The sequence below is a fragment of the Hyla sarda genome, chromosome 3 (genome assembly GCF_029499605.1).
Source record: "Hyla sarda isolate aHylSar1 chromosome 3, aHylSar1.hap1, whole genome shotgun sequence".
Lineage (NCBI taxonomy): Eukaryota > Metazoa > Chordata > Amphibia > Anura > Hylidae > Hyla > Hyla sarda.
In genome coordinates, this window is record NC_079191.1 from 353,547,045 (window position 1) to 353,567,043 (window position 19,999).

General features: G+C 46.0%; 2 protein-coding genes across 5 annotated transcripts in view; both read left to right on the forward strand.

Annotated features, from left to right (window-relative positions):
• The first annotated feature begins 7,498 nt into the window (after positions 1-7,498).
• On the forward strand, positions 7,499-12,556 carry LOC130361063 (uncharacterized). Its single transcript, XM_056563625.1, has 6 exons — positions 7,499-7,606; positions 8,786-8,844; positions 9,837-9,973; positions 10,162-10,440; positions 10,557-10,687; positions 12,368-12,556. Exons 1-6 carry the CDS (start codon positions 7,499-7,501, stop codon positions 12,554-12,556), a joined length of 903 nt encoding a protein of 300 aa, XP_056419600.1.
• Positions 12,557-19,170: 6,614 nt separating this feature from the next.
• The window catches only part of RRBP1 (ribosome binding protein 1), an 81,139-nt gene continuing 80,310 nt past the window's right edge, over positions 19,171-19,999 (forward strand). For all 4 annotated transcript variants that reach the window (XM_056567606.1, XM_056567610.1, XM_056567608.1 and 1 more), the window contains exon 1: positions 19,171-19,306. The gene's annotated coding sequence lies outside the window, so the exon portion shown is untranslated. The remainder of the gene's footprint in view (positions 19,307-19,999) is intronic.

Genomic DNA, 19,999 nt, shown 5'->3' on the forward strand with positions numbered 1-19,999 from the left:
AATACATCCCAACCAAGCGAGCACGGTATGGCGTGAAGATGTATAAACTTTGCGAGAGTACCTCAGGGTACACTTGCAAGTTTATGGTGTATGAGGGACAAGATTCCCATTTTGTATGAACCCCCTGAATGTCCCACCACTCTGGGTGTTATCGGGAAAATCATTTGGGGCCTTTTGCACCCATTGCTAGATAAAGGTTACACCCTTTACGGAGATAACTTTTATACTAGTATCTCTCTCTTCACATCCCTCGCTGCCAGATCCACAGTCGCTTGTGGGACAGTCCGGAAGTATCAAAGAGGCCTTCCGCCCCATCCCCTACATGCTCTTATCCCCCAGGGTGAGTCTTTTCCCGTGCCTTTTCCCATGAAAACCTGTTGCACGTCAGGTATAAGGACAAGAGGGATGTCCTAATGCTCACCACAATTCATGGGAATGCCAGCACCCCTGTCCCTGTGCGAGGTACTGCGGGACCGATCCTCAAGCCCCATTGTATTCTGGACTAAAATGGGTATATGAGGGAGAGTTGATCTTTCTGATCAAGTCCTCAAACCATATGATGCCATATGGAAAACACGGACATGGTACAAAAAAGTTATGGTCTACATGGTACAGGTTTCCATGTATAACTCTTTTGTACTGTTCCCGCACGCTGGCAACACAGGGACATTCCTGCAGTTTCAAGAGGAAGTTCTAAAGGCCCTCATCTTTGGTGGCCGCCAAGGAGTGGGTAAGAGCACCTCTGGAACTGTGGGCCCCCGGATCGCTCCGGCCAACACTTTCCAGGTGAGGTCCCCCACACTGGAAAGAAGGGACGATCCCAGAAAAAAATGCAGAGTGTGTCACAGGAGGGGGATTCGGAAGGACACCACCACATGATTGTCCCAATCATCTGAGCCCCTGCATTAAAAACTGCTTCAGTGAGCATTACACTTCCATGGAGCACAACATTTTTAATCTTTTTCCCTAATTTTAATTCCCCAGAATTATACCCCAATGTACCAGTCCAGAGTAGTCTTCAAAATTTTAAAACCAAAACAACCCCCCCCCCCAAAAAAAAAAGACAGCCACACACATCACATTCCCAGAACAATGATTCAGAGCATAGGGTTTGGGGCGGGCATCATTTTTACTTTTGGCTATACTTTGGGTCATCATTCTGGGAATTGGCATATCAGTATTAAAATTGCAATTTTCATTCCCGCCCTTCCCCCCCCCCCCCCTCCCGGGTACACTTCATCCATTCCTGGAAAATAAATTTAGGGAACGCCCGTTTGTTCGAACTCTCCACTTCCCCCCTATACACCTTCCCAAGGGGGTGTACTGTCTGTAATAGGCCCACATCTGGGTGTTCCTTACTTGCATTTTCCTCTGAATGTATGTAACTGTTATGTCTGTAAGAAACATCGGCCTCCAATGCGAAGAGTTCTCGGTCTTGAGCAGAGCATAGGTTGAAAGTTGCAATTTTCAAAAGCTACCCTTCATCGATTCCCGGAAAAAAAATTTAGGAAACAGACGTGAGTTCAAAATGTCCTCTTTACCCCTATACCCATTCCTCAGGGTTGGTACTTTCTGTAATGGTTTCTTTTTTGTATTTTCCTCTGAATGTATGTAACCGTCAGCTACTGATATGCCATAGGCCTCAAATGCAAACAGACCTCTATGACTTCTGAGCCCTGTTTTGCCCCCCCCCCCCCAGCACATTACCCCATATGTGGTTGTGTTTCCATCGTCAGGAGAAAAAGCCCTCCAAAATTTGTAACCCAATTTCTCCAATTACCCCTTGTGAAAATGTAAAAAATTGGGTAACCCCAGCATTTTAGTGTAAAGAAAAATCAACATTTTCAATTGATGGCCCACTGTGCAAAAAACCTGTGAGGTGTAAGTACTCACTGTACCCATTGTTAAATTCCTTGAGGGGTGTAGTTTCAAAATTGTGGTGATTTGCCAGGGTTTTTTTTTTTTTAGATTTTATGTCAGAACCTCAACCATTGCAGTGTAAAGCACCACTTTAGGCCTCAAATCTCATCGGTGCTGTCTCACTCCTAAGCCCTGTTTTGCACCCGCTTTACCGCCATATATGGGGTATATCCTTATTCTGGAGTAATTGGGCTACAAATGTTGTGGAGCTTTTTTTCTCCTACTACTTGTGAAACAAAAATATTTTGGTTAATACCAGCAATTTAGTATTAAAAATATTTTTTTTTACTTTTGCAGCCCACTGTTCAAAAAAATCTGTGAGGAGTAAGTACTCACTGTAACCCTTGTTATATTCCTGGAGGGGTCTAGTTTCCAACCCCCCAAATGGTGTCACATGTGGGGGGTTTCTGCTGTTCTGGCATCATGGGAGGTTTGAAAATGCACATGGCCCCTGATTTAAATTTCAGCAAAATTCTCTCTCCAAAAGTCCAATGGCGCTCCTGCTGTTCTGAGACCTGTAGTGTGCCAGCAGAGCACTTAACATCCACATATGGGGCATTTTCTTAATCAAAAGAAATTAGTATTTAAATTTTGGTATCCATTTTCTCCCATTACCCCTTGTGAAAAAGAAAAATATTAGGGATGTAAGAAAAAATCGATTCTCGCGATAATCGCGATTTTTCATTTGCCGATACAGAATCGATTCAAAATATTTTTGAATCGATTCTTTTAGGGATGTGGAATTTTTATCTGCGGACGCCCGGAACAGCATGTCATGTCCTGGGCATCAGGAGATAAAAGTTCCACATTTGTGGAGGCGGGCAGGCCGGATCTGACACGGCTATGGAGCGGGCTCCGACTCGTGCCCACTCCGTACTATGCGACCCCCGGCTGATTTCAGTAGCCGGGGGCCGCCGCTAATCGCCAGCATGCGGCAATCGCCGCGGCTGGCTATTAAAGGAGTATCCGGTGCACACTTTTCTCATTTTATCCTATCCAGGCTGCAAAATAAAACGCACTTTATCTTACCTGCCAACGAGCCCCCGGAGCTCCGGTACAGGTGTTCGGTCCCCGGGCTGTATTCTTCTTACTTCCTGTTAGTCCGGCACGTCACATGGAGCTTCAGCCTATCACCAGCCGCAGCGATGTCCCGCCTCCGCTGGTGATAGGCTGAAGCTCCATGTGACGTGCCGGACTAACAGGAAGTAAGAAGAATACAGCCCGGGGACCGAACACCTGTACCGGAGCTCCGGGGGCTCGTTGGCAGGTAAGATAAAGTGCGTTTTATTTTATTTTGCAGCCCGGACGGGATAACATGAGAAAAGTGAGCACCGGAGTACTAGGTCGCCGCTGTCAAAGCTGACAGCGGCGTCTATTGGGATCTATGAATGCTTCCAGGTGGGCGATATATTGCGATATATCGCGATGTATCGTCACCTAGACGGTATCGCGATATATCGGGATATATCGAATCGCCACACTGGTATCGCGATTCGAATCGAATCGCCAAATTCTTGGCGATTCACACCCCTAAAAAATATGGGATAACACCATCATTTTAGTGTTAAAAATAAAATTTTCCATTTTCACGTCCAACTTCAGCGCAAAGTCGTCAAACACCTGTGAGGTGTTAAGGCTCACTATGCCCCTTGTTACGTTCCTTTAGGGGTGTAGTTTCCAAAATAGTATGTCATGTGGGTTTTCTTTTTTTGCTGTTCTGGCACCCTGGGGACTTTCTAAATGCAACATGCTCCCCAAAACCATTTAAGCTAAATTCTCTTTCAAAAAGCCATATTTTGCTCCTTCTCTTCTGTGCATTGTAGTGCGCCAGCAGAGCACTTAACGTCCACATTTTCGGGCATAATGGGCATTTTCTTAATCGGGAGAAATTGGTCTTCAAATTTTGGTGTCCATTTTCTCCTATTACCCCTTGTGAAAAAAGAAACATTTGGGGTAACACCATCATTTTAGTGTTAAAAATCTAATTTGTTACATTCCTTGAGGGGTGTAGTTTCCAAAATAGCATGCCATGTGGGGGTTATTTTGCTGTTCTGGCACCATGGGGTTTTCCTAAATGCGACATGGCCCCCCAAAACCATGACAGCAAAATTTATTTTAAAAAATCCCACAGTTGCCCATTCACTCTTGAGCCATGTTGTGAGCCTGCAGAGCACTTTATATCAACATATGAGGTATTTCCATACTTGAGAGAAATTAGGCTACAAATTTTGGCGGCTTTTTCTCCTTATACCACTTTTAAAAATGAAAAAAAAAAATGGGGCTACCAGAACATGTTAGTGTAAAAAATGCAGATTTAGATTTTTCTCCTCCACTTTGCTGCTATTCTTGTGAAACACCTAAAGGGTTAACAAACATTCTGAATGACACTTTGAATACTTTGAGGGGTGTAATTTCTATAATGGGGTCATTTATGGGGTATTTCTCACAGAAAGTCCCCTCAAATCCACTTCAAACTTAATTGGTCCTTGAAAAATTAAGATTTAGAAATTTTCGTGAAAATTTGGAAAATTGCTGCTATACTTTGAAGCCCTCTAATGTCTTCAAAAAGTAAATACATGTCAACTTTCTGATACAATCATAAAATAGACATATTGTATTTGTGAATCAATATAAAATGTATTTGGAATATCCATTTTCCTTACAAGCAGAGAGTTTCCAAGTTAGAAAAATGCAAAAGTTTTAAAGTTTTCATGAAATTTGGGGATTTTTCACCAAGAAAGGATGCAAGTAACAACGAAAATTTACCACTATGTTAAAGTAGAATATGTTTAAAAAATAAACAATCTCGGAATCAGAATGGAAGGTAGCGTCCCAGAGTTATTAATATATAAAGGAAATACGTTTTTTAAAATATTTTCTACATCATGCAACTACTTAAAACGTAAGGACTAGTCTAGTGTAAGTGTAAGGCCGGCAAGTTGACTCCAGCCGATAGAAGCACCCACCCGGTTGTAAACCCCTATATTAAAGGGACAATGAAGCAGGAAGTGATCCATGCTTTCCAGCGTGTCCCTGCACTCTTCTCAGGGACATCCCCGGTCATCAGAGTTCCTGTACTTCAGGTTGTCCCTTACATATAGCTTCACCTGAAAGCAGCGCCAGGCCAAGTCCCAAAAATTCTGGGGGATCCGTTTCATGTTCAAAAGATAACACCCCACCCTCAGATCCCGACCTGGGCAGTCCCTGAACGCCAGAGGCTTCTGGAAGTGGGTCAACAGAACCCGTTTGTCAAAGAACTGCCTTGACTGGGTCCTGATCTCCCACACTCCCAGACCCCACCGACGTATCACCTTCAGAGTCAGGGTAGCGTAAGCCGGAAGATATCCATGGGGTGTACGGAGGTCCTTCACTCGCCCTCCTCTCTCCCATTCCTGGAATAATGTCCGAAACCATTCCCTGCAGGAGATTACCCACAGAGGAGCCCTCTCCGACCAGAGGTTTGAGATGTTGGCTTTCAAGAAGGTGTTCGTAAAGAACACCACAGGGTTTACCATAGATAAACCCCCTAGTCTCCTCGTGCGATATGTAACTTTCCTCTTGACTAGGTTCAACCTGTTCCCCCATAACAGTTTGAAAAACAGGCTGTAGACCCTAGTGTAGTAAGCCTCTGGCAAGATACATACACTGCCCAGATAGATAAACAAGGGGAGCAGGTACTATTTGATCAGGTGTACCCTTTCCCTGAGGGTCATAGACCAATTTTTTCCACTGGTCCACCTTCTGAGTGGCATCCTGGAGCTTACCATCCCAGTTTTTGGTGGGATAATCATACTGGCCGAATGTGATGCCTAGTCGTCTCTTCTTTCTTCCTTTTACTTCTCCTCTTCCTCTTGCCCTTCACCTCAGTTTCTGGACCCAAGTCATTTCCAGATAAGAAGTTCTTAAAGTGGGTTGGAGATTCCTGGAGCACAATTGCCCTCAGCAACCCACCACCACTTAACCCATTGCTGCTGCTGCTGTTGTCGCTGTCGTCCAAACTTTCAGGTAGGGCTACCTGAGCTGGATTTATATATGCACTTTGTGAAGTGTCCTCCTCCATTTCACTCTCTTCTGCACCACCATCTTCATCCTCTTTACCACCTTCCTCAGCACTGTCTTCTCTTTCTCCCCCACCATCCTCCTCTACACCATCCTCCTCTGCACTGCTTTCGCTTTGACTGACCTCCTCCTCCTCTCCTTCTGGGCTCTGAGTTTTTCCCTGAAAATGCCAGCCCCTTCCACGATCTCCATCCTCACCCTTTCTACCTCCTCGTCCTCTTTTTTCAGAGTGCGCACTTTTGCTGCATGCACTGACATCAGATTCCTTGAAGTGTGTTCGGCCTGGTAACGGGCAAATTTCAAATCCTCCCTTGGGCCACGAAGAGTTTTGCCGAGACGCTCATACTCTGCCATTTTAGCTTGGAGTCGGGACCCGAAAGTGGCCAAAGACTCCCTAGGACCCCTTACCCCCCATTGCTGGGGCTCAGAGGTACCAAGGGAAGTCCCTAATGGTGAAGTCTTCCTGTGCTTTTCCTCACCTCCATGCAGGCCTTTTCCTGCAGCCTTGTTAGTAGCCTTGCTTGTAGACATGCTTGCAGCCTCGCGGCTTCCAGCCATGGATGGGGGGAGTGGGCTCCGCATTGCTGCGGACCCTGGTGGACCTCCTCACCCCCTCCTGGGAGTTGGCCGTTGAAATGTCTCTTCCACCCCCCACCGGCCTAGTATGGGTGGTGGAGGTCTGGCGCTCCTGGGGCTCCATGCAGAGAGGCCCTTCCCCAAAGGCTGCCACAAACCTGGGGAAGGGCTGAAGGAAATCCTGCTGTCTGGAAGAGGAATGATAGGGAAAGCCATCTCCGGGCCCGGCTCTAACACAGGGAATCTCCGCAATAGCACAGCGCTTGCGGCGGGCCTTTTCCCCGGGCTGGGGTCGGGCAGGGGTGCTAAAAGAAAAAACTCAGACCACGTCCTAATGGACAGGCCGGTCAGTCCGCCCCTGCACACAGCTGAAGGCAACACTGCTGTAAATAATAGTTATACAAACACTGTACCCACCTACCCTTGTTCCGACCTTCCCAGGATTCCTTGCCCCATGTCCTCACATGTGGATCCGCCATTATAGATGCCCTGGAGCCTGGACCGGACTAAATGGAGCAATGTATCACATGCAAACGCATATTAGTATCTAATATTTTTTAGCCTTTTTCGCTGCTAAAATTGTTCCGCGCAAAGAAGGAACATGTTCATACTTTGTGCGGAAGTCCGCGAGCACTGTATAGCCATCAATGGTGACGGCGCAGTGCCACGAGATCCTACTGCTGAAGTATTTTCGCCCGTGGTTGCCAGATGGAATCTCCGCCTGCAGTATTCTGCGAGCGGAGATTCCGCAGTGTGTATATGCCCGAAGTTGTTACTCTTCATTGAAGTGAATGGGGGTTCCAGTAGCCTGTGAATGAGAGTTCTTGAAGTTTATGTAACTTGTGTGAATTTAAATATAGTGTGAAAATGTTAGCTGCCAGTCCTAATGTTTTGTTTTTGCTGAGCCATAGGAATAATTAATTAAAATGATAATTGTTCTAAGATGATGAGGTCCCTCCAGCGTCAGAAAAGTCAGAGATACATTTTTGTTATTAAAGACAAAGCCTTCTACTTTTATGGAATTCAGAAGATGTTTGTGTTTGCAGCCCCGGTATATGGCCAACTTTTCATTTTGGAATAGGACCAGTGTTCGATCCATAACGCCCTGGTGGTAATGTTCTATAATAGGGTCGGACAGGGGAAGTAGTTCTGGAAGGAAAAGGTTAGTATATTTTTATTTACTATAGAAGTTATAGCAGCAACAACCAATTGTCACCAGAGGGGAATCCATGGCCCATCCTTGGCAAAAAATCTATCACTGGTTCTTTTTCATAAGACATCCTTAATGCACTAAATATGAAACATTCTCTTGGTAATGCTTGATGTTTTCTTATGTCATTGTGTTCCAGCAGTACTATCAGAGTATGTTCACACATGTATATTTTGGTTCAGATTTTCCGCAGTGGATTTTGCTACCTGTTGAGGCCATTAGATAGAAAATTAGCTACAGAAAATATGCAGGAAAATATGCACATGTGAACGTACTCTAAATGGTTTGCGGCAAATAGCACATAGATGAGAGGGCAGTAGGCTGTAAAATAGCATAAAATACCAGGGGTTGTAAACTCAGTAACAGTCTTGCAGGAAAACATACCTTTTTTTTATCATGACAGCTTTAAGAAACATTAAGTTAGCCCTTGGGGGGGAAAGTTTTAGTATTTTAAGAATGTTTTCAGAACAGAGCCTATGAGGGAGATTTATCAAAACCTGTCCAGAGGAAAAGTTTCTGAGTTGCCCATAGCAACCAATCAGATCGCTTCTTTCATTTTGAAGAGGCCTTTTCAAAAATGAAAGAAGCAATCTGATTGGTTGCTATGGGCAACTGCACAACTCTTCCTCTACACTGGTTTTGAATAACAAAATGTATAAGAGAATAGAAGTAGAAATGATGGTCCTGATTTACTTAGGTTGCTGCATCACAATTTCATCTTCAGAATTTTGGTGCACACCAATTAAGGCACATTTATTATGAAAAGAACAAAAACTGCTCCCAACCTGACAAGGGTGTGGGGTTCATCGAGGAAGAGGGGTGCTTTGGTATGTTTTGATGTAAAATAAGCTCAAAATTGGTCTAAACTTAGATGAGAAGTGCAAATTTAGACTGGACAATCTACAGATTCATCAATCAGCCTGAGACACTTAGATACCTTTTCCACATTTGAAGACTTCGGGAGTAAATCATCAAGGTCATGCACCTTTTTTGGCATAATTTTGACACAAATGTTTGCAGAATTTATTTTATTCTCAAAAAAATATTGACTTATGGAACACAATGAAGGAAATCATATAGTAAGATTCGCTTTGTTGCCTATAGCAACCAAAGTTCAGCTTTCATTTTGCCAGAGAAATATGAAAAATGAAAGCCGAGCTGTCATTGGTCTCAGACAAAAGACAAAATTTGATTCAATTTTTAAATAGCCTCAACTTCAGAGCAGACTTAAATAGCCTCCTCTCTTAGTTTGCACTGTTTTAGCAGTGGTTTAACTTGAAGACACTAAGCCCCAATGCAAAGACTGTTAAAGGGTTCCCAGCTATAATGCATCATTTCTATCACTTGTTTACTCCTACAGGAAGGAGAAACCTTATGGGCCCCTCAGGCTCCTGGGAAAGGATGGAACAGCACCATCTGTATCCCCTAAAGTAACACCACTTGGAATTAGAAATTATTAGTAAATATGGGCCAATATTTCTGGTCTCTATGAATGGCACATCCACAGAAGGGGAACTATTGGCTTAAAGAGTACTTGTCATCAAACCATATTGTCTAAACTTTACTAATCCTGACACTCTCCTGCCCTCTTTTTCTGAGATTTTAAAAGCTCTGTATCATACCTTTCCCCTTGCTTGCATTGTGTGAGCTCCTAGCAGGAGAAAGTGGGCGTTCTCTATATAAAAACAACAATTATTATGACCCTTCAAGACACTGTGCCCACTGTGAATAAACCCTGCCACACACTGCGCCCCTTAATATAACCCTGATAAGTTATCCTACAGACTCCTCTGTTCCCAGACCCCTAAGTCCTATCCAGGCTCCTCTGTTTCCCTCCCCCCTTCCCCCTAAGTCCTGCTCCTGACATCTCTGCCACCCTCCCCCTAGGCCCTGCTTTTGGCATCTCTGCCCCCCAATGCCCCTAAGTCCTGCTTCTGTTATATCTGCCCCCCCCCCTCGCAATCCCCTAAGTCCTGCTTCTGACATCCCCTCCTTTCCCCATCCCCTTAATTCCTGATTCTGGCATCTCTGAGTCCCTCTCTAGTCATTGGCTGCAATCTTCTTCTTTCAGTGATATCCTGCCTCGACCAGTAGGACACTCTGGGCCCCAACATCACTCTGGGCCCAAGCGTTACACTTCAACTCAGGTAGAGGATCCCAGCTGGGGACCAATGCAGGACACCGAAGGGCATCATGAAAGCTCTGGTGGTTAGTAGATGTTTATTATTATATACTGTAGAATGTGCATTCTTTGCCCTCATGCCCCCCCCAGGATAACCCCCTTTAAGGCTAAGTTAATGTTTGGTAAAGATACAGTGACATGCAGTAATCAATGGTAACTAAGAGCTTGTTTAAAGGGGTACTAATGTCTCTACTGACACCCCTGTCCATTTTAGGAACTCTCTGGAGGAGGATAGGCTTGCTAGAGGGGGAGCATCCATTACTGTACCCCCATCAGTCAACTCCAAGCCGCTGCAGCACTTCAGCAATCACCTTAAAAGGGAAAGCACCTTATTCGGCGAAAGCGACAGTTCACTCAAAACTCAACAAGATGTCAGAACCCAGCTCTCCATATCAAACAGGCGACAGTGCTGCTTCATCTCCAGCAGCGAGGTCATCACCTGCATCTACCTGCAGTCAGCATCAACAGTCCTGGTGTTCCTGCGTCTGCACCGGTATTCATGGGAAACCATGTCCTCCTTACCTACAATGGAGACCCCTTTACCCTGAGGGATTTCAAAGAGAGAATCCAAAGTTTGTTTGTCTTTTACTTTTTCCTCCTAATCTACAGGTGCAATTGCTCACAGGACAACTCCAGGGACCAGCGCTAGAGGAAGTCTGCACCTGGCCAGCCTCCGAGAAGGCAACTGTAGAGCAGTTGAAGGACTGTATCAGGTATTTGAGTCCCATTCTCCATCAGCGGTACGTCTCCGGCTGTATGAAAAGCGACAAAAGCCAGGTGAGACCTTGAGAGCATATGCCGTAGCCCTACAGAATGCCCCAGAGACTGTCCCAAACTAGATGGTTTAACTCCCGAGCAGGACAGATTTATTGATGGGGTTCATAATAAGTGGGACAAAGCCCAGCTGAGAATGTTAGTGGTCCAAACCCCCAACATGTCATTCCCCGCTTTCAAAAGACTGTCTGTCCAAGGGATTGAGTCCGGAACTGAGTTAGAGGAAGTTTGTACACCCCTTACACCCATTCCAGAGCCACTAGGGACAGTAGCCAGACCTATACCACCACCACCACCACCGCCGCAGCATCAGATTAGAGTGTTTGGCAGGACATTGAACAACTGACTAAGGCTGTGAATGAGCTTGCCACCTGGGCCGCTCCACCAGACCGTTAACCACCCCTTCCTAAGAAACCTGCTCCTTCTCTTGTTTCCCGCAATTACTGCAATCCTCCGCCCAATAGACCCTCGGGGACTCAAAGACCCTTTTGTACTTACTGTAATAAGTCAGGACATTGGAAAATGCAGTGCTGGGATTTAAAAGGATTACCCCTGAGGTCGGGGACTGGCCCTCAGGAAAACAGTCATCAGGTCCAATCCCCGAACGACCTAAGTCAGGACTCTCACTTTATGTCACCTCCTGCCCCTATGTAAAAGTTAGAAGATGAACTGTTGGAGGCGTTGATAGATACAGGGTCATAAGTGTCTTCTATACCTAAAAGTGTTCTATCAGCATTGGGATGCTAGTTTATTGTGTGAGTCTGATGATGTCAACTTCCAAGTAGTTGCGGGTAATGGGCAACCAGTCCCCAGACATACTGGGAGCCAACCATTCAGTTGGGACAGCATGTACTTAGCGGGCAGGGAGTGATTGTAACTAATGTGACAGATAAGGGGTCTGCTGAGTTTATCTTAGGGATGAAAATTATGAAGACTTGTTTTGATGAAATATATTAGATGCCTTGCATGCCTCTCTTCCCCATCTGTCCCCTTCAGGCCAGCGGGCTGCGCAGCACCACTTGAAAGTCCTACAGGCGGAGCAGAAGTTTGCCAACAAGCAAGGAGAAATCTGCAGAGTACGAGTTCAAGACATCAGGTCGATGACCTTACAACCCAACACAGAAACCATCATCTCGTGTGCACGTCCCGGAGTCAAGAATAGGGACTATCAAGCCCTGCTGGAACCTATGCAATTGGAAGGTCATCCTCTTGTTCAAGCTGCAAGAAGTCTTGTCACTGTCACGAACGGGAAAGTCCTGGTGCGGTTAGTAAACCTGTCTGATTTTGCTACTGTCAAGTGGCTGAAGGATCCGGTACAAGTCCTCCAGAGTTGGAGATGAAACTACCCCAAGCGACCAAGTCAGCTGAATCAATAATGTTGCCAAGAGGTACCATGAGGCTTTCAGCAAGCACCCCTCAGACTTTGGGCAGACTTCAATGATCTAGCACCGTATCCTCACAGGTGACAGCCCACCTATCAAGGAAAGAAACCACCAGGTCGCACCCGGCATGTATCAGACTGTCAAGAAGATGCTGGCCGACATGAAAGAGGCAGACGTGATCCAAGAGAGTCAGAGCCCCTGGGTGGCGCCACTTGTCCTAGTCAAGAAAAAGGACAGAACCATACGCTTCTGTGTCGACTACAGGAAATTGAACAATGTCCCACACAAGGACTCTTATCAATTGCCAAGGATCGAGGAGTCAATCACCGCCATCGGGTCAGCTGCTTACTTCTCCACCCTAGACTTAACCAGTTGATATCGGCAAGTGCCTATGGCCGTGAAGGATCGGGAAAAGACCGCCTTCATGACGCCTATGAGAGTGTTCGAGTTTAAAAGTATGCCATTTGGGCTGTGCAACGCTCCTGCTACATTACAGCGTTTGATGAAAAGGTGCCTGGGCCATCTGAATTTTCAAAGTGTCCTATTGTACCTAGATGATGTAATTGTGTATTCCAAGTCCTACCAGGAACACCTCAGTCATCTTTCAGACGTCTTCCAAGTCCTCATCAAGCATGTGCTGAAGATCAAGCCGTCAAAGTGTCATCTGCTTAAACATCAGGTTCTCTACTTGGGTCATGTTGTCAGTGCCGAGGGAGTCCAGCCCAATCCTGAAAAGGAATTGGAAGTTGTCAAGAACTGACCTACCCCGCGCACAGTGAAAAATGTCAGGAGCTTCCTGGGATTTTCCGGCTACTATTGCTGCTTCATTCCCCACTTCACCCAGATTGAAGAAACCCTCACAGCACCCTTATGGGGTACGGCGAAGGAGAACTACAATGGAAGACTACCTATTGAATGGGCCGAAGAGCAAGAGACAGCATTCCGAGCTCTTAAACGTCTGCTGATAGAACCCCCATCTTGGCGTATCCAGACTACAGTCAGCCGTTCCAGCTATATATTGATGCCAGTTTTGAGGGTCTGGGAGCTGTCCTGTCCAAGTCCAAGAGAGGCAAGAGAGAGTAATTGCCTACGCCAGTCGCAACTTGCGAGGGGCAGAGAAGAACAATGCAAATTACATCTCATTCAGGTTGGAACTTCTCGCCCTGGTATGGACCGTGACCAAAAAGTTCAAAGACTATTTGGCTGCCACGCCCTTTACTGTCTATATGGATAATAACCCGTTGGCCCACCTAAACACTGTCAAGTTGGGTGCAATCAAACAGCGTTGGGCTTCAAGATTAGCCAATTACAGTTTCACCATCAAGTACAGAAGCGGCAAGTCGAATGTCAATGCCGACGTACTGTCTGGGATGACCCCTGGTGAAGAACCCCCTGACAAAGATGTGTGGGGAGACGTGAAGATGCCCCCATTTTACCAACGTTTCGTGAACCAGAATGTTGTGACCGCCCTTATGGATGGTGAACCCGGGCCTGAAAAGGTTAAAGAAGACCTTTACACCTGGAAGACTCTTCAAGATGAAAGTCGAGTCATGGGGGATCTGTTGGACTACCTTCTGGTGAAAAAAGTACCAACCCGTCTACGGCGGGCTCAGTGTGACTATGAGCTGAAACGTCTGTGGTGACAGAGGAAGTGACTGTTTGTTCACAAAGGACTGTTGTACCGAAATTCTTTGGATCTGGTCTCTGGTGATCGACTTCATCAGATTCTGGTTCCCGAAGAGATGTGGCGATGGTCCTCAATGCATACCATGATCAGTCAGGACACGTTGGAGTCCACAAGACCGAAGCTACTCTCAGGCGAAGATTCTATTGGATCGGAATGCGGAGCAACATTGAAAAATGGTGCAGTGAATGTGCAGTCTGTAACATCACAGAGAATGTGACCAAGGATGCAAGAGCACCCCTCCATTCCATCCAGAGTGAAAGGCCTAAGCAGTTGGTCACGCTAGACCATGACAAATTGTCTCCTACCCCATCCAGGTACAGTTATGCTCTCACCATGGTGGAACACTGCTCCAAATGGGTTGTCGTTGTACCTATCAAAAATCTCACAGCCAAGACAGCGGTCCAGATGTTCTACTCCAATTGGGTGCAAACCCTTGGGTGTCCGGAGTCTGTCCTAACGGACCGTGGAGCGGCCTTCGAGGCCCAACTCTTCCAAGAGCTGTGTCAATTCCATGCCTGCAAAAAACTCCAGACTACTGCTTACCAGCCCTAGGGGAACGGGCTCTGTGAGCGCATCAATCAAGTCTTTATCCACATGTTGCAAGCAGCTTCTGTCTCCAGACATGAAGAGTGGCCCCGGTTGCTGTCCGAGCTATTGGAGATCTATAATAACACTCCATTGTTCTATGGGGTACACCCCATTCTACTTGATGATGGGGCGACATGGGAAGCTGCCTAAGGACCGAGCATTTGGTCTCCAAGCTCCATTCAACAACTCTACGCAAGCCTGCCTGGAGTGGGTCTCTGACCACCAGAGAAGAATCCAAGAAGCCCAAGAAATTGTCTGAAAGAAGATGGGCGAGGCTCAGCAAAGACAACAACAGAACTATAATTGCCATGTCTCTGCCAAAGCACATCAATTGGGCGACAAAGTATGGCTGCGGAAGTTTCCAAGAACCCATAAGTTAGACTCTATCTGGGAGACAGAACCGTACATGGTGACAGCCATTCCCTATCCAGATTCCAATGTGTACGAAGTACAAAAGCATGGGTAAGAGACGCAAGTTGTTCACCGAAACCGAATCAAGTTGTGTCTAAAAGAAGATCTACCAGTGCTCCCAGCACCATCTCCTCCAGCCATCAGACCTGTGAGAGAGTAAACCCCAGGTGAAGAGATCCATCCATCTATGGATTTGCCCAAATTTATTCCGAGTCAGCCTGCGATCTTCTGTGTCTCACCAACCTCGGGGCCGGTCCAACTGACACTAATCTCCACACCCCAGTCCCGGTCTTGTCACCGTTGGCTCCAGGTTATGCCGCCGTCTTTTGTGTGCCAACCCTGTCACCAGTCTCTCCACCACTGCTGGCAGCGACTCCGAATCCAACTAGTCCTGGACCAGTACCAGCTCCCGAGTTCGCTGAGGAAGAGCCAGCTGCTGTTCCAGAGGATCCAAGAGCTCCCGAAGACAAAGGCGTTCCAGACTCTCCAGAAGTGGTATTGTGCAGGTCCCAAAGGTCAACACAAGGACAAATTCCCGCAAGGTACAAAGATTAGCTCACAATATGGTGTATAAGGTTATGTACCACACATAATCAGATCATATGTAAACACTTAAGTTAGGACTGTAACATTACTTGTAGTCCCAGTCCACAAATGTCCAGTGCATATATATCTGTCCAACATTTTTCTGTCCTTGTGTACAGGGTCCTCTACTGGCCAGAGAGTTCCCCTGAAACTAAAAGTAAGATACATATGGAGGCAGAGTACATTATGTAGAGGTAAAATAGTTATATAGTATCACACTACTTGCTGAGTTCTGGGGAGAAGTGTTAGGAACCGAAGGGGCCCCAGCAGCCAAAGCATTGGGTAGATAGCCTCCGGCAGCCCAAGCAAACTTGTGTGTATTATGGTCTAAAATGTGTTCCTAGAGCAGTTACAAAGCTCATTAATCCCACATGTTTACATAACCAAAGAGCATGTATGGACATTTATGGTCTATTCAGATGTACAGTATTCTGTGCAGATTTGATGCACAGATTTGATGCACAGGATTTTCTGCTGCAGACTTCAATCTACACTGAATACAGATTGAAATCTTGCGCATCAAATCTGCACAGAATACTGTACCTGTGAAAAGACCCTTACAGTGCTACATGGACTTGTTTCTACCTTGTTCTATAACCAGACCTGTGACATTTTGCCCAAGGAACTGTCACTAGGCTCCAGTGGCCACTTCAGTCCTCCGCCCTCCAGGACTGGGCATCAAGGACAACTGCCCAAACTTTTGGAGACACCATTTTTTAGTTTTCTGTTATTTTGGAAGTGTAAATGATGGAAATAAAATCTAACTTTTGTTGACATATTATAAGAATGTCTAATCTGTAATTTGATGCCTTTTGGAGATTTTCCATCTTTCCTTGGCTTCTTTATGCACATTAATACAAATTTTTACCTTGGGTGCCCAAACTTTGATCCCCACTGTATGTTCTGCAGTGAGGTATTGCATGTAATTGTTACCCAGGAGGTACCAGTGACCAGGTGATCCCAGGGGTGACCTATGGGCTCCCTGCTAGTCTCCCCCATATAAGCCCTGGGAGGAGTTTACTCTCTCTCTTTCCTTACAAGTATTTGCTGAGGTCCAGTGCAGTCGTGCCTAGTGTGTGTGTCCAGAATCCTCAAAGTCAATTCCTGCAGCCACCATCATTTCAAGTAAGCTAAAGTCACAGCTTTATGAGTCAAGTCAAGTCAGTCCTTGTCATCTGTCAAGTCAGCGTGGTCTGCACTCAATTGTCCAGTCCTACTACAAGTCCCAGCAAGCCCTTAAAGGGGTTATCCAGCATAAGGTGATTTTAGTACGTACCTGGCAGACAGTAATGGACATGCTTAGGAAGGATCTGCGCTTGTCTTGGGGCTAAATGGCTATACTGTGAGATTACTATAACACTGTGGCTAGCTTTTTGTGAACTGGTATTTCCTGCTTGACTTTTTTTTTTTACTACAGATCTCACAATTACATTTTCCTCCCTCCCACACATCAGCCACCCCACCCATAGAAACATAAATGAGCTGCATCCATTCAAACCAGTGTGGTTTTCAATCAGGGTGCCTCCAGCTGTTGCATTAGTTGCAGATTGATCTCTCCACCCATTGAAGCAGACAGGCTTCCCGTCATCAGCTGACTAGTGAGTCAGGTCTCGGCCGCATTGCAAGCTGGGAAAAAAGACAGCAGTCATTTTGTATGCTGGTAAAAATAAATATTGGAGTGAAAATCACAGAAGAATTGTGAGAAAACCGTCACACACAGGTACAAACACTATATTATGAACTGCACTAACTTTACAGCCCCTGTAGCATAGTCAAATAAAAAAAATCCTGGAATACCCCTTTAAGGTCTCTGCGTCACTGGTCACCTCCTTGGGTCCTGGCTGAACTGTATAGACTTTACCAACTGTCTACCCTCATTAAAGCTGCCGTTGCCCGTAACTTGGCGTCGTAGTCTTTATACGGGGACATTTATCAAAGCACTTAGTACGTTTTTTTTGTTTAAAATTGGCACAAAAAAGTCGCATGTGCTACTACTCTATTTTTTGTGCAACTTTTTGATTGTGCAGTGCCCTAAGCAAAAAGAAAAAAGAAACTTGCTTACTAAAGCAAAAAGTGATTTCTGACTTGCCATGGTCGCATTGCATGAAAAAACCTACAAAATTTACTCCAGCTTAGCCATGGAGCAGAAAAAGTCACTACCAAAGCAAAAAAAAAAAATTGCTTACTTGAAAGAAATGTATCAACAGGCTGAAACCAGTTGATAAATAAGTTGCACATAAGCAAAAAAATTATAAGGATAAAAAAATAACAAAAAAAAAGTAATAAATAAGCAAACATTGATAAATGCCCCCCATAGGGACAGAAGGTTGATCCAGGGATTTATTCTGATGCCATATTTGGAGTCGGGAAGGAATTGTTACCTCTAGTATGAGAGTTTTTTGCCTTCCTCTGGATCAGTTCAGTAGGGACTCATTAGGGTTATAGGTTGAACTTGATGGACTCTGGTCTTTTTTCAACCTTATGAACTATTTAAAAAAAAAAAATAGTTTGAACATTTACGCATATGTTAAATATGTTTTTTTTGTCAAATGGGAAAATGAGGGTGATTGCATTCACTCAGGCCCGGCGCTTGCATCAAGCAGACCATGCGGTCGCTTAGGGGCGCACGGAGCAGGGGGCGAAAAAATCAAGGACTTTTTCTTTTTTTAAACTGTGTTGCGCCGCCCGCTGCGCATCATGAGCAGGCCTGCAGACTTCATGGCTTCAAGTCTGTGCAGTGGCGTAGCTCCGCAGCCCCCCCCCCCCCGTCCTCAGTGGTCCTCAGCTTCCCCCCCCCGGTCATGGGCGTAGGCATTGGGGGGGGGGGGACACACACATCCCCCCCAGAAAATCATACGGGTAGGACAGATTATGGGAGAATCCCCCCAGGTCTGCCCGTGCGGACCGCACCAGGTTACACCATAACCCATGTGCGCCTGTGCATGACAAACTCCCCGCCAAAATGGAGCTTCGCTTGTGTAACCAGAAATCCTTGCACCGGCCCTGCATTCACTTTATAATGCTCTGCCAAACTACATCAGTGAGTCGGCAATCGGTAAGAGGACCTTTCTCCGTCATTTTACCTCACAGATCCCCCGCAATCACGTTGCAGGGTTCAGTGAGTTCCTTTGAGCTTTCTCTTTAGAGGCCGTGATAGGCATTGATCACAGCGTCTAAAGGGTTAAAAGTCGGGCAGCGGCTGTTGGCTGTTCAAAGATGCTGGGGGTTGTAGTTTTGCAACAATGGCATACTAATGTGTAACTAAGGGTACGTTCACTCTATGGAATTCCGCGGTGTGAACTTAACATTAGTGTGAATGGGTCTCCGCGAGTCCCGATCACACTGCGGAATTTCAGCGGCGGACAATTCCTCCGCTAAAACTGTTCCGCGCAGAGAAAAAGCATGTTCATTCTTTGTGCGGATTCCGCGAGCACTGCATAGCCGTCAATGGTGCACCGCGGCCCTAGCGCTGAAGTATTTCCGGCGGCGGCCGCCAGACGGAATCTCTGCTCCCTGAATCCAGCGAGCGGAGATTCCACAGTGTGAACGCACCCTAATAGTACTAATCCAGGATCCACAGCAGTGGTCTACAAACTGTGGACCTCCAGATGTGTCAAAACTTCAACTCACAGCATGCGGAGTTATGGTTCTGCAACATCTGGGGCTCACTTGGGTTTCTTTTCCTTAGCAGTGCAGACATGATAGCCTTTATTCTCCCCGTTCACATTCTTCAGCACTTTTGTCCGCACACTTGTACAATAAAGTTTCATTGAAGAAAAAAAAAAGGGAGTGAAAAGAAAAGTGCCACGACTCCAGAGAGTCAGTGTAGAGGCTGAGCCGGCTCGGAGAGAGGAGTCACTGGCTGGAGGGATCCCGGCGGCACATTGTCACAGGACGGTCAGTTCCCAGCACGTCTGTCAGCTCCACAGCAGGTAAGTGTGTGCAGGAGACGCATAGTGTGCACGGTGCCGATCAGTGGGGGGCACACTCAGGCTGCAACCATCTGCCAGCGGTCACAACGATCGCACCGATTATTATCACTGGATATAGCCATAGTATGTATATATATATATATATATATATATAGCTGCCCCATGCTGACAGTGCCGAGCTCCGATCACATCTGTCTGCATCTGATTTCCGTCTGTCTAATTAGAACAATCATTCATTGCAGCATATAAATCTGTGTAGGACTACAAGTAGCAGCATGTCAGGGAGATTGCATTTACAGGGCATGCTGGGAGCTGTAGTTCCCCCAGTTCAGTTCTTTTTATGGGTCTGATCAGTTTAGGGATGAGACTGGGTGGGGGGGATATATTGCTAGGACTTCATAGGGGGGGATCATGTATGAATTTGGCATGATGTGGAGCAGGGAGGGGGTGGTGTCTGCTCCCTCTACGTGTCAGTCTGGGGAGATCCCCCCCCCCCCCCCCACAAACAAAAATGTGCAGAATTGAATCGATTGATCTGCGACTTTTTGAAAAGTTTTTAAGAATCTTCTGAAACGTCCATCATCTCTGTTTATTATTTATCTTTCTGTATTTGTATTTCTGTACATTATTGTATCTCTAGTCAGAATCCGATGTGTGACAGACTAGATCTGCAGATCACATGAAGAAGATCTG

Coding starts and splice junctions, on each gene's coding strand:
- LOC130361063 (XM_056563625.1), top strand. CDS start 7,499: ATGATGAGGTCCCTCCAGCGTCAGAAAAGTCAGAGATACATTTTTGTT. Junction 10,441..10,556: donor GTGTTCCTGCGTCTGCACCG/GTATTCATGGGA, acceptor CCTAATCTACAG/GTGCAATTGCTCACAGGACA. Junction 10,688..12,367: donor AGTCCCATTCTCCATCAGCG/GTACGTCTCCGG, acceptor TGTCGACTACAG/GAAATTGAACAATGTCCCAC.